Raw genomic sequence first — 15,037 nt, 5'->3', positions numbered from 1 at the left:
GAACACATTTTTTGAATTAATATCCTGTTTAAAAATTTTAAGTTTTCTAGAAAAGAAACCAAACTTTGAGCTCTAACGCTCCAAGCACTTCAAGTCACGCCACGTGATTTGAAGTGCTTGGAGCGTTTGTAATAATCTTTATGTTTCTAAAGGTTCAGGTCTGACAAAGTTATTATTAAAAAAAAACCAGAGATGAAAAATAATAAAGAAGTCAAACTAGAGAGCATAATTTTTAGTAAAGATAAAATCTAATGTGTCCTGCACATTTGCTCTAGTAGCTCATATAAAAAAAATTAAATGCTCCACAGGCAGTGCAGGTGTAAAAATAGGCAGTTTACAGCCTGATACCGAGAGCATGATGATGATGAAGGTGGTGACAGAAGTAGTGGGAAGTGATTATAAGTTGAGTTCAGTGTCGGGGGGGAAAAAACAGAAAAACGAAGCAGTTTTTCAGCTCTAAGGTGTGGGCTGTGAAGACCCTGCAGCACCTGCCAGATGGCAGAAGAGCTGATGACAAGTTTCAGCTCTGACTCTGCTGCTTGTGGCGTATTCTGAAAATGTCATCTAGTCTGGGATAAGAGAGTGATGATTTTCTCAGGATGTATTCATGGCTCTCCTGAGGATTTTCCTTTTAGAGTCTAAAGCTAAGCTGTGATACTGTTTGTACAAAGGTTTTCAGTGGTGCAGGGAGAGAAGGCTTTGAGCAGCTTGACAGACAGACTGACTGTGTGATCCTCAGAGACATGTGTCCCCAAAAACTTGAAGGACAAGACAATCCTCTTTCCTCCACACAGGGGAATATCTTTTGTCCATTTGATATCTAAGGTCAAAATTAGAGGTTGTCTCCATGTTTGGTTCGGATTTTGGCAATGCAGAGTAAACTCGAACAAAAAGATGTGAGGGGTGTGGAGGTTGGTGCAATGGCAACATATCTTTAATGTATTTTGTTGCTAAACCATTCAGTATTTTATAAACTATCACAGCTAAAGGCAATAGAAAAAAAATATATTCTTTGAGATACAGGAAGCCACTGGCTTTGTTTGCATCACATGAGTCATGTGATCAACATCCAGATGTCAATACTGGTGGAAACAACTAAAGCTGTATGCCGAGTCTTGATCATTCCGCTCTAGGTTCAAAAATAATAACGGCTTTCCTAACTTTCAAGGGATGAGGCATGGATAACTCTAGGAAATTGATGAGTTGCTTTCTGCAGGTGGCTGTAGTTAAATGCCAACAACATATGTGTCAATTATTTGGCTGAAGCCCTGTTGGCATAGTGACTGAATCTGAGATGAGAAGCAAACGAAGCCCATGCTGAAATGGTAAAAATTCTCACAACAGAATCTTACAGCTCAGATGTTTGAGCAAAGTGAGTCAGTTTAGAAGCGACTGCAGCTACAGGGTTTATTCTGACTGTTCATTAAGTAATATGGAGTTTCTCTTTTCTATTGAATTTTCAAATAAAGTTAGGAGCAGAAGTGGCAACACAGCATGAAGAAAAATCTAAATCAGACCATTTCAAGAAGTTGAAACAGAAAATTATGGCTTTGTGACTGCAGGAGCTCAGAGCATGGCCTCCTTCTGTCACCACAGGAGCGCATTAGGACGGTCAAATGTGCAGCTTAATGGGGACAAATTTCTGAAATAGAGTGCTGACATCCTATCCACGTTTCATATAAAGGTTCTGCCAGCCACCTGCTTTAGGGTCTTCAGTAGTTTAATCATTAAATTTAATCTAGGCTGTTTCAGACTTTTATTGTAGCACTTACCCGACCGTTGGCCTCTCCTTTCCACCAGCCCTGGTCTCCGCCAATCTTGCTGTATATTTTGACGATGTCTCCTTCCCGCAAGGACAGCTCCCTCATGTCTCGTGCTGCAAAGTTATATCTGGCTACTGCCGTGCTCACCACCCGAGGAGTAAACACTGGAGAATGGAAACAGTAGGGATATTGATAACATGCATGAATAGATTTCCAACACACCTCATTTGTCAAAATGTCATCCTACTCCACACAAATTTCAGGTTTTGACATCCTCTATTTTAGGAAGCTAGTATTAACAGACTCGAACCAGGACAATTGTCAATAGACCATTGAAAACGTCAGTGGTCTATTGAAGACCCAAACTCTGATTAGTGAAGGGAGATTGTTTCCTAAAATCTCTCAACACATGGCTCCATCCATCCTCTACAAAATGATGCAGTCATGGGGCCCCAAATGAAGCCGTTTCCACTCCGCAGCTGGAGTTAAGACGATATTCCTGGGATTGTATTCATCTTTCTTCCTCCTCCAAACACCTTGATTGGAGTAAATAACAAAAACGTTTTCAGTCTCATCCGACCACATGACTTTCTTCCATGCCTCCTTTGGCATATCAGTCGTTAGCAAGTGCTATGTGTTGCAAAATGCTAATCCATGATGGTGTACTGTGTTACTAATAGCAACCTTTGAAACTGTGGTCCAAGGTCATCTGATCTCACTTTTCTCATGATCATTGACCCTCCACAAAATGAGATCTTGCAAGAAGAGGGAGATTGAAAGTCACCTTCACTTTCTTTCATTTTCAAATAATTGTGCCAACAATTGTTGCTTTCTCACCTAATTGTTTGACTATTGTCCTGTAGCCCCTATACAAGTCTGCAAATTATCTTGCCCTTATACCAGGGGTGGGTAATCCTGGTCCTTGACGGCCGGTGAATCTGCCACACTTAAGATGTCTCCCTGGTCCAACACACTTCTGTCAAATAACCGAATCACCTCTCAGTACAATCAGCTTCCCCACAGTCCTGCTAATGATCTCATTATTTGGTGCGTTGAAGTAGAAACACATCGAAAAGTTGAAGGTCACCGGCCCTCGAGACCTGGAGTTTCTCACCCCTGCCTTAGACAGTTCCTTGGTTTTATCCATGACGGATGGGCTTTAGACTGAATATGTGGACATGTGTCTTTTATAAAGGTAACAAGTTCAAACGGGTGCAGTTCATAAGGTCAATGAGTGGAGGATAGGAGAGGTTCCTAAAGATGGACTAACAGCTCTGTGACTGATTTGGTCTGTAACAGCTGATACCTACAGGCCTTGCTATTCATCGTAAGTGAAAAAACTTGAAAAGTGCTTGCTTTTTGTAATGAAAATTACTATTTTCAAGGATTTTATATGAAACCTATTTTACAAAATCACAAATAAGCATGGAAATAAGATGTAAAAAAACATTTTTCCTTTCATTTAATACGTAAACCGTGATTCTTGGAAACATTGCAGTGTTGCCAATGAAAAGAATGCCTCTGAGCAGAAGTAATGAGCATGAGAGCAGATATGAGTAGGTAATTTGAGGTTAACAAGTGCGAGACGTCAGCGGGAGCACAAAGGAGTACCTGACCAGAAAGGAGCGGAGCTCTGAGAGGAGGAGAAGTTCAGGCCTTGTGGACTGAGGAAGGAGAAATTATAGGAGGCACAGGTTGCTGCTGATAGGAGGAAACAGAGAGAGAAAACAAGAGAAGAAATGTTTTGAGATGCAGGCATGCTGAGCTAAAGCAGGAGACGCAGGGTTGAAAAAGGAGAATGCAATAAGAAGATAAATTTTACAATTCCACAAGTAAATTTGCATATTTACAGAGTTCATCTGTGGCTCATTCATAGGTAAGTAAATAGAATACAGTTTGGTTTTTTGTCCCACAGTGGAGGTAGACATGTGACTTTTATTCAGAGCTAACATGATTGACCATTAAACTAATCATTTAAGTAATTCTGGTGAATACTCTGGAGCAAATGTCTTTCCTAAAGAGTATGATGGCTGGTAATTCCTGCTGAGTTTTTGCGTGCCACCTACAGCCATCTGGGATTTGCACCCAAGGAAGCTGTCTAAGTCACATCATCGTCTGAGCTTCCCACAGTTGTTCAGTGGAATAATAGAATTGCATGAAAAGGCTAAAATAAAGTCTCTTATTACTAGTTTTCTTTTTAGTCTCACAGTCATTTTTATGTCTAAACGGTGAGAGAACACAGCTGCATCTTAAAAATCAGCACATTTTGCAGAGTCGAGCTTCCAAATTTAGCTGAAACAAAAGGGAAGCAGTGCCACTCTGGTGAGGGGAGAGAACAAAGGCAGAGCAGTGCAGGACAAAAGCCAGGGCAGCGACAGAGCCAGCATTCATAGAGTCTGATGCACAGAGATGGCAGCCAGTTCTGTGGCTCCACAAACCTCTGGGTTAGCTCACTTTCCATTTTATATGCCTCACTCTTCTATTTAACTGTGTCATCTTCCTATTCTTCTCTGTTCCCCACCGGCCTGCCTCAATTACTCTTTGTATGAGTCAAGAGAAGCTTTGAAATTGGCAGGAGCAGAACACCAGGAAAGCCAAAGTGAGTGGGAGTGAGTTTAGTCTGTCTGTTGTTTTACCCAAAGTTACCACAAATACACAGCATCCGCTGCATGTTTCGCTCATTTCCAAAGCCATAATCAGTCATAAAGCCAGGCGGCCATGCAGGGAAAAGCAGTTCATCTCTGGGTGGAGATATGGTGACCTTGATTTCTCCAGCTTCACATCACAGTGGCAGTTCGCCAACAATGGAAGCCCAATCGTCCTTCTTTAGAGAAGAAGGTATTAAGCAAGGATCCAGGACTCTGAACAATGCAGAGATGTGCAAAAAAGAATGGCTGATTTGTTTGTTCCAACCTTGTGAAACGTTACAGGGGGAAATCAAGTGGTGGAAGAGGATAACATCAATCTCCCACCACAGAAAAGTTCACATTTTTCTGTGGGACATGATTCCGATTCACAGATCTTTCATCTCGCATGTTTAAATATTCTAAAGAAAATGCCTCTTTAGGAGCTGAGATGTTTCTTTAATGCATATTGAGGTATATTTCCTGTTTGAGCTACAAAATATGCAACTATATGTGCTTTTAATGGGGTCTCAAATATTTGCTCATTTCTAACCCCAGTGAATACTGAAGGTCTACCATAGATTTTCACTGCATCGTTGCACAAAAGCATGTTTACCATCGGTACCAGTAAGTACTGGGAGAACCTTACCTGTTACATCCCACAGGTATTCCACGTCAGTTATTTAAAAGTCACAAATTTAAATGAAAAGGTGTGAACTCTTCATTTTTTTCTAATGGTCTTTTCTTCCACACTGCCTAAACTTCCTGGGGATGTTTGTGACCAACAATGACCAGCCGGTTCATCACAAGTGAAGCAAAAAAAAAGGGCGTTGAGCAACGAAGCCCGACCACCGGACTTTGTAGCTTGGTTTTAATTCAGTTTAAACTACAATCTAATTTTGAGAGCAAAACACACTGATTAAACCATCTTCAATTATTATTTGTCATGTGCTCACCCTAAGTAGCCACAACGCTTTAATCCAGCACAATATCAGGAAGCGAAACAAAGCAGGAGGAAATCAGGCAACATGCTCTCACGCGCAACAGATGGAGTTACCAGAATTCGGGTTCTGTTGGAATCAACCTTAAGTTTGCTAGCAGGAGGTTTCAAAGCGTTGTTGAAGGGAACTTTACCTGGTGAGCGTGTGCTAGCCCGAGTTAGCGAGCGTTCTCTGGACTTGTAGGGATACCTCAGCGTGGTGTCTAGCAGCTTGAAGCTCTCCTTCAGTGAATGCGACTGATAGTACTCCACCAGCTCCTGTTGCACGGTAACACACACAACATGAGCAAAGGTATTCACACTCCATTAGGAAACTTAACATAAAAGTTCAGGGCATGAATTGGGGTTGTGGCAGTTTGGTCTGGTATTCCTACAGTATTATTCTACATATCCAGAAACTGAAATTTATGGTTTTTAAATGACAAAATGTATCTTTGTGAGACTGTATCTGAATAGAAACATGTTGTTTCTTTCCTTACCAGAAGACTCTCAAACTTCTTTGCTTCAGTGATGTGGATCCAGTTGTCTTTTTCAATAACCTTGATGTGTTTTACTTCATCGTTGAATCTGCACAGAGAAACCCGGAGGAGGAGATGTTGATGTAATTAATCTGAAAACCTCCTGATTCATAATGTCAAACTTTTATTCCGGCGTAACACTTTTATGAATACAGCGCAATTGAAGTCATTTTCTAAAAGGTAAAGATTTGTTCACTTATGTAAACACTTGAAAGGCTCGTCCCCGCAGACCTTTTTCCCCGTTTTTAAAGGCTTGGAAGCAAATTTGCAAATACAACCCTAATTCATCACAATGTGACAGCTCCAGCAAGAGCTCAAACAACAATATCTGTGTGGAGCACCGTCTCCAAGGACAGAGAAAATAAACCAAAAAAGCAATTATGGAAATTAGTTGGAGCCAGAAACAGACTCTGCACAAGCTGGCCGGGGTTTCCTGAGACAGTTTCTGTCTTCCCTGGGATATAAATAAGAACCGGACCAGCTTCTCCTGCAGCTCTTTGTGAAATGCTCACTTGATGCTGATGGCGAAGCGCTCTGCCTCGGCCGTCCGCTCCCTGATCAGGTACGTCCCGCTGCAGTGGGACTTCAGGAGGTTGTCCGCCTGCTGGCGCTCCATGTTCCCCGCAAACCTAAAGAAGAAGGAGAAGGAGAAGGAGGAGGAGGAGAAGAAGAAGAAGAAGAGGAAGAAGGAGAAGAAAATTCATGACATGCTCTATTTTTTTTTTTTTGCTAGAATCAAATTACCAGAATTCTCTCTCTTTTTCTGAACATAAAATTTTACTGTACATAACTTTACAGAGGTCAGGATCTAACAACAGACCCTGAAAACCCAGAGGATAAATCAACAGACTGATAGTTTGATAAAAAGTCAGAGTGGGTAATGGCAGCTCCGCATGATAAAAAATTAGGGCACCGGCCCTTTAAATCTAAAACGCTGAGGTGTTAAGAGATACATACCAAGGATATCCATAGTAGTCTGATTCTCTTGATGACTGCCGGCTGGATAATGACTGGAAAGGCTGTCACAAACGAAGGAAGGAATACATTATGCAGAGAAACAAACAACCAGACAATGTCTGCACCGACGTTTTAGTTGGATTTAAACGTACGCTGGGCAGAAACAAACTGCAAAATGTTTCTAAGTTTTTCTCAGTTTCCTCCTGCACTTTCCTGCCCTCCTGCTGAGATTTGTTATGATTCATTAGTGGAAGCCCTCCGTGCAGAACCGGCCCACATCGGAACAGCCCAGCACATGGGAAGCTTTCACTTTCGAGTCAAGCTTAAATGGAGGATTTGCATCTCATAGGAATATTCTGAATGTGGATGATGGCTAGATCCTACAGCAGGAAGCAACAGCGAGGGCTAAAAGCCAGAACTGAACAGGAAGTTATTTGTGAATTGTTAATATATTAATGTTCATGAGTTAAAAAAAAGTTGATCAAGTTTATAATTCAGAGAAACTATCAACAACACCCAGAGATGTGTTTGTTTGAATGCATTTACAGACTTTAGTTTTTTGTCTAATGGCAACAAATTAAATAAAATGTGAAAAGTTATATTCAAATTCCTTGCATCATTAATGTTTAGAACAAACTTTCATGTCAAAATAAACCTCTCTACTGGCTTTGGGTTTTTTTTTAGGGTTGCTCTGCTGAATTTCAAGTTTTTTATGTTGCTTTTAAGGTTTTTTTTTTCCCAGGATTGCCCAGTATTTAGTCATATCCCTATAGTTGCTGAAGAAAAGCATTTCCAAAACATAATGCTGTCACCACCAAGCATCAACATAGGGATGGTGTGTTAAGGATAAGCATTTTATATAAAAAGGCAATTCTATGCAGACAATTTTAGTTGGGGTTATTAGATTAAAAGTCTACAAATGCAATGCTTCTTTTGTTAAACATTTTCTTTCCGCTTAAACATGATGCCTTAACTCTGTGTTAATAAGCTGATATATCATAAAATATCCTTAAATTGGTGGCTGTAAGGTTATAAAATTAATTATATTGAACAAAAGCTTTTCGTGCTGTATTTTCTGGACATTTCGCTTGAAGAAATGATCTTGAATTTCTGCTGAATATGCTTCCAATTTATGCTGGACAGGCAGTAAAACGGTCGCCTTAAAGTAAAAACCTACCTTCGGGTCTAAGTAAGGTTTTACACATGAACTGGGAAAGAAACCACTCTTTTGTGTTTGTATCAGCTTCCCCTGCAAGACAGAAATAAAATGTTAAAAAATAGGATAATGTAATAAAAAATTTTTATCTTAAAAAAAAAAAAAGATTTTATGGAAGAAAGCCAACCAGTTTGAAGAACAAGGGGTTACATATCCTGAATTATATAATGAGTTTATAAAACTTCCCAACAACTGTACTAGTATGTCCATAAGATGTGAATCTCTGCTGCCCCCTAGTGGCAAAATCACAAGTTAATGATGGCAACAAGTTTAAATAAAGCAAAAGCTTTCACCTGGAGTGTTTTGCTTTCCTGATACAATAACCTAAAACTAAGCCAATAAACCAGTTTGAGAGATGCTACATCCACTACATCAGATTGGATTCTGATGGGAGATGAGGCACTCACTAAAAAGGCAACGAATCCATCAAGATTGCTCATCAGCGTCAGACAGAAGCTAGAGTGCCTTCACCGTTTCATGCCTGCAGCGATCAATTGGGAGCCGCAGCCACAGCCGCCCTGCGACTTCGTGCAGAGAGATTAAAACCAGCGTTCTGTCGAGGGATAACCAACTTTAATAGCCAAGATAAATTCACGGCGTCACAAAGTTGCCCCGAGTCGCTCTTTGAAAAGCAGGGCCCGACATTAGTGGATAAAAATCGATTATACCGCTGAGACAATGAGAGACGACATCAACTATCATGTAAAAGAAATATTTATAATATATCTGCAGGTTTTACAATACAGACAATACAAGCAGTAGAGCTGCTCCTTCTATTTTCAAATGTAAAACACAAATAAAAAAAGAAAGAACATAAAGTAAATGTGTTAATGTTTCTAGTATTATTAATAGAAGTGTAAAAAATAACAGTTTCTAGAAGGCTTTCCAGCCATCCTGAAAATAATGACTTCCACGAGTCTCAGCTGACTCCTCAGAAATATCAAGGCCTAGCAATTAATTAAATGTGTTAATCAGCTTTGGCAGCAAAGCTCTATCTTTTTTCAACAAAGGATCAACTGTATACTTTTGTATAAGGCAGGAAAAAAGACTCAAAAGCTGGTAGAACTGCTTTTGAGTCAATAACTTTGGTGTTTTCTGTCATTTGCTTGCTTAATGTCCGACTAGGATATGATGATCAGATTGAAGTCTGGGCTTTGATTATAGTTTTCCAGCCATTCATACATGAATTTACTGCTGTGTTTGTGTCTGTTGATTTCAGACAGTGCACCTATTATTTCACGCTAAAAAGCATTAATATACAGAAATGTTCATAGTCAACTCAAAGTTTATGCAAAATAAACCAGCATTGATGTTTGTTTTGAAATGCCTTATAACTCCTAAGAGGTTAATGACATCTTTACCAATGTCTTTGTGTTAAAACATGCCTGTATGTGAAAGAAAATAAATTAAAAGTGCTAATTAGTGTCATTAATTAACATCTTAAGTAGTAAGAGATGCCAGTCTGTGCCTCTAGACACTAAATCATAAAATGACAGCTTATCTGCAACAACTGAGCTTGAGCCGAGTTTAAACTATCTGCGACCTGCTGTAGTGTTTAATGTTTAAAGCAGAAAGTACCACTGGAAAATAAAAGGTTAAAACATGCATGTGATGGGGAGGTCTCTCCTTGGATAAGACCGGAAATAAATTGGTTTACTGATCCAAGATGTCTTAGAAATACGAGATAAAGGGTGTTCACTAAATATGAGATGAAGCTTACTAAGCCACTGAAACTAAAATTGTAGTGTCTAAATAAAAATAAAAATAGTAATAATAATAATAATAATAATAATAATAATTAATTGGTTTTTGGATGGAAAAAAATTCAATTTCAATCATGTTTCATTTTCAACCTCTGATTTTTTTCCTGATTTGACTTCTGGATTTTTTTTTATTTTTTTTACCAGAGCAGATATAAACCTTTTTGAAGATTAATAAATAATAAATAAATTTTTTTTATTTAAATCAAACGGCAGATTTTTCTCTCCTACAGATTTGCTCCAGACTAGAAAACTGTTAGAACTCTACATATACCGTATTTTTCGAACTTTAAGCCGCTACTTTTTCCCCATGTTTTGAACTACGCGGCTTTTCTGTGGATTTTTCTTCTACCGCCAGGGGGGTCTTTAGCAGGAAGCGAATCAACGGAAGTCAAAATTGGAAATCAAAGAAGAAAGGGCTAATTTAAATTTAGAACAAGCACATGCTAGCAGTAGGCACGACGGACAAATGTTTTCAAACTCATATCCCCTCGTCATGGAAACAACACGAAGAAGTTCATATGATGCAGCTTTTAAGTTGAGGGTTATCAATCTAGCAGTACAGATCGATAGCCGCTGCACATAAGCTCGGCATGAACGAATCCAAGGTTCGGGGTTGGAGACGGAGGCCTCTGCTGTGTCCTAATGACAAAACAAGAGCGGCGGAGATACCAGCGGGTTAAAGCCCGGTGCGGTTTATATGTACGTTTCCGTTTTTTTTTTTTTTATTGTAGGTGCGCTCTATAGTCCGTAAAATATGGTATTTATATCAATAAACAATTTATCAAGTGTGTTTTATAACTTTAATCTTCCTTTAAGCCTCTGAAAGTGGTAGCAGTGTACCTAATTTTGTCATAATAGTTTGTTTTTGTTGAGTAAATATTCTGGTTTTTGGACTGTGAGTGACTGGCAGCTGTACCTCCCACCACGGGGTATCTGGATCCCCCTTTAGCAGCTCAATGAAGTCTCCTGTTTGGAAACAGAGAGGCGTCTTCCCTGGAAGTGTCGGTGTGCCGTGGTAGTTCCTCACAGCCACCATCTTTGGACCTAGAAACAGTTTGGAGAAAGAACAGAAAGCAAGATTTCCATTAAAGACGAAGGGAAAGGAAGAGTTAAATTTGTATTTATGAGTCACTATAATCACAATTTAAGTAATATTTGGTTTCAGAACTGTACTGATACAAAATATTCTGTCAAAATGAATCCTCTTTTATTCGGAGGATTCATGAATTGAAGCAACTATTACATTAGCCCTAAGTTGTCACAATTGACATTAATAAAATTAAACGACTATATATATCACACTTTTTAAAAAGATCTAATGAAATAAGAACATTTGCTTTTCCTCATGTGCAAAACCAATTTTTTTTCCTTCCACTCAACTTTTTTTGTTTTTGTAGAAAAATGTAACAGTTTTACTTTTTGTAAATATGACACTCACTGGAGTATTTTTATCAAGGTTAAATGAAGCAAAAAAGAAAAAAAAAATCATAACACTGATATTTTATTTGTATGAACAAACAACAGCGTTTTGCCCACAATGTGGGCCATGTTTTAGGTTTTAACACCCCTGATCAAGATTATATAAAGGCTGAAATATAACATTTACGAGTCCTTTTTGAACCACAGGTTAGTTTTTACTAACTCTATGTGTAAGGAATCTTTTTTAAATGACCAATGGTCTCTCAAATTAAATTCTTTTTAAGGCATTCTAAAATTTTGGACCAGTTCTGATTAAACTCAATATTTGGTTCAATCAATGCTCTGATGCTGAAGAGCTCATGAGATTTAACGTTAAATGTCCAGAAGATGGCGGCAGAGAGCTGTGCAGCGACGCCAAGAAATGTTTTCAGACAAATCAAGCTTCTGGTCAAAGATAAGAGAAAACTGACCTGGTGACATTCCAGGCTCCTGCAAAACAAACACAAATGAAAAATCAGAAACTTATTAGATCTTAAATATTGTATGTTTAACTAACTGAGGTGAATGTTGCTGTTTAGTAGAAGAAGTAAACTCACCATGTCGTGAGGATCTGAAACAAGACAAATTAATGTTATTTTATATTTTAATAAGCAATATAATGTGTTTTTTAGTTACATGACAAACAAGGATGCATATTCACAAATATGTGACTTTAGATGAGGAAGCATGGAAGTGGGTAGCAATATTTAATTTGGTCCTAGAACCACTGTTAGATTCTCTTTGCCATGTTTACATCAGGTTTCCTCTGCTAAACTGACATGAACTTTAATATAACATAAACATCCAAAGATCTCCATGCTTATCTGAGCTAAAGTTGAAGAAATCTGTGGGACACATTTGGGGTTGTGAATCCCCCCGAAGGGACAGCTAAGAATAATCCAGCTGGAAACGGGATGATAATGTGCAAATATGCTGCAACACAAAAATGAATTTGTTTAAGCTTGAGCTTAAAAGGAAAACAAATATATGTTGGGTGTTTTAGGATCAAACAATACAGATAGAAAATCGGTCAAAATTGATCATTAATTTCAAAGAGCAGCAATGCCAAAACACTTATTTCCTCTCACTGGAGGAAATAATTCTTGCAAAACCAAGTATGAAACCCCCCCGTGGTCTGAAACGGCTTTCCCATGATTCATCCTGACTCCCAGTTGCTGTTTTCCTCTTTGGTACCAAAACTCAACGACACAATGAATTAATCCCACCTTCCTCTTGGTTTCTCCTGCTGTTTCCTGGATGCCTTGTTTACCTTTTTGCTATGTTTAAAAAATAAACCTCAACACAACTGTACAATCTCACACCATTAAAAATGTATATATATCTTCAACATGACAGCATTTATTCAGCGAGGTTAACAGGCTCTCTCTCCATCACCATTCTAAATGTTGTGGCTCATGTTAAACTGTATGAGGATATTAAATTGAGTAATTTTGTTGCCATTTGGAATCTGTGGTTATTGTTTTCTGTTTCTATTTTAAACTGTTAAAATATATCATTTGTTTGGTTTTATTTAGAAACCCCTCTGCGGACTGACAATGCTAATAAACTTACGCTACAAATGTTTTAGTGTTTCTTATCTATTGATTCTGGACATTTGTCCATTGAATTGAACACAAAATGGAATGGAATGAAATTAAAGTCATGATGAAACTAAGCTTTTCATAAAAATAAAACATACCCTACATGGATCTGATGTAAAAGAAACTTTGAATATGAGGAAAAACACCTCAAATTCCCACTTTTAAGTAAAGAGGAGGCTCTGCGATGCTGTGGGACTGTCTTATCTTCCAATCAATAGTGATGATACTATGACTTAAAGAAAACATATGATTTTCTGGTCTACCATCACAAACATAAACAATTGGATTTTGCTAAACTCCACGTGGACTTTAACTGGAATCATCTGTTTTGGTCTCATAAAACAAGGACTTGTAAAAATTGTACAAATAGATCCATGTGCTTGAATACTCTGACCTTGTAAAACGTTATAAGTGCTGTCCTAAGATGATGCCACTGCAATAAAAGATACATTCAGGCTTTTTACACATATTCCCAGGGGTGAAAACCATTGGGAAAGGAGCTGTGATTTAGATGGTTGACTGTCATCGTGCAGACTATTAACGTTACCATTTGCCGCACACTTTTTGTCAGAATGCTCCCAAAGAGCATCTCTCAACTCCATAAACGTAAAGTGAATAACAGAAAGAAAACACCTACTGATTTTACAGATGGTGATCACTTCCAGACACTCTTTGTGCGCTCCTGTTCCACAGCGAGAGCAGTAGTAGCCCTGATAGAAGATGCCCCTGGACGAAACACACACACACACACACGCACACGCACACGCACACCCACGCACACACACACACACACCTTCAGAGCTGTAATGCAAACAGGAAGTCTCTCAGACAAACATTAACCTCCAGCATTAGAGTCCAACTGCTTGTTCTTCCAGAAATATGGCTGCTTTCTCATCGTTTCCTGCTGTGTTATTCTTTAAAATCATAAAGCCGACCGGTTTTGTTTTGACCCAGGTGGTCCGGAGGTGTTCCTGTAATGTCCACAGTAAACACTGCACGCATAGCAATGCTGCTGCGCCGAATACCAACTCCCATAAATCACGACAGGATCCACCGGGAGATGCAGCACTAATTAGCATCTAGATGGCTGGTTCCTGCCTCCGAAGGCTCTGTGAATTCAGGTCAGCGAAGGCCGGGAAAATGTGCGGGTCAATACACAGAGCGGCGCTGATCCGGTTTACAGGGATGGAGGTGAGAGTGGTGATCCACATCAGCGATGGGTCGTAACCTGCTGCAGTCGAGGAAGCTCGGTTTTGGTCTTACAGTTGGGATGTTTAAGAATATCCACCACCAAAGAGTGCTCTCTCTCTAAAGTTGGAGTATTTTAGTATTTTCATCCACTCATCAATTGATTTAATTTAGTTTATTTGCTTTAGTCTTAAAGCCAAGTTTAGAAGACTTGAAGGACATTAGCTGAAGACGTAAGTAGGTACTTTACTTCAGTTTTCTTTCTTTTTCTTTCTTTATCTCTAACAGATGACTTGATATGTCAAATTCATGTGCTGCACTCCATAAAACAATCAATAAACTTAGAAACTTTTCAAATTTGTCATACTACATCCCAAAACTTCTATGTGTTTTATCAGGATTTGATATGTAAAGTATGAAACTGTAGAAAAACGACACGTTTGTCATCGCACTGCTTTAAAGCCACTATAACCCGGTGAAAGTCTGATTGAATACGCCGAACCTTAAATAGCATATCCCACCAACAGAACCTGTGGAAACAAGGCATAACAAACAACTGAGGTCTTCACAGAACAGCTGGATTTAGATTGAGATTTAATTACACTCCCTATTTTTCAGGTGACCTCTGTTGACCTGTTGGTTGCCATGGACTTAAAGGCAGCAGAGTAAAGGGGAATGAATACAATACACCTCTTTTAGTGACAAGAAATGTTGGAAACTATTTAAAATTTTCATTCCACTTCACACTTTTTCATTTGTCCAAAAGATAAAATTCCAGTAAAACAAACTGGTTCAGCATTAGTAGATTTGCAAAAAAAAAAAAAAAAAAATTGTGGATACATCTAAAATTTATGAAAGAAAATGCAGATTGAGAAGTTGAAAATATCTAGATATAGACATAGTGCTGCCTGATGTTAGCTAAGTGGTAAAATGGTTCCAACATTTATGC

At 38.8% G+C, this 15,037-nt stretch overlaps 1 protein-coding gene across 9 annotated transcripts in view; it reads right to left on the bottom strand.

Moving 5' to 3' along the window:
- Window positions 1–15,037, bottom strand: part of vav2 (vav 2 guanine nucleotide exchange factor) — a 200,641-nt gene that overhangs the window by 2,378 nt on the left and 183,226 nt on the right. For 7 of the 9 annotated variants that reach the window (XM_044144485.1, XM_044144490.1, XM_044144487.1 and 4 more), the window contains 11 exons: window positions 13,538–13,626; window positions 11,857–11,870; window positions 11,731–11,749; window positions 10,758–10,885; window positions 8,040–8,111; window positions 6,863–6,924; window positions 6,418–6,534; window positions 5,867–5,954; window positions 5,522–5,645; window positions 3,375–3,464; window positions 1,773–1,927 (listed from right to left, as the gene is read on the bottom strand). In XM_044144485.1, coding sequence (XP_044000420.1) covers window positions 1,773–1,927; window positions 3,375–3,464; window positions 5,522–5,645; window positions 5,867–5,954; window positions 6,418–6,534; window positions 6,863–6,924; window positions 8,040–8,111; window positions 10,758–10,885; window positions 11,731–11,749; window positions 11,857–11,870; window positions 13,538–13,626 — 958 coding nt within the window. The remainder of the gene's footprint in view (window positions 1–1,772; window positions 1,928–3,374; window positions 3,465–5,521; window positions 5,646–5,866; window positions 5,955–6,417; window positions 6,535–6,862; window positions 6,925–8,039; window positions 8,112–10,757; window positions 10,886–11,730; window positions 11,750–11,856; window positions 11,871–13,537; window positions 13,627–15,037) is intronic. The other 2 variants (XM_044144493.1, XM_044144494.1) reach the window with 1 other exon arrangement.

Source organism: Gambusia affinis, linkage group LG17 (assembly GCF_019740435.1).
Source record: "Gambusia affinis linkage group LG17, SWU_Gaff_1.0, whole genome shotgun sequence".
Classification (NCBI taxonomy): domain Eukaryota; kingdom Metazoa; phylum Chordata; class Actinopteri; order Cyprinodontiformes; family Poeciliidae; genus Gambusia; species Gambusia affinis.
This window is presented reverse-complemented; position numbering and strand designations above follow the sequence as displayed.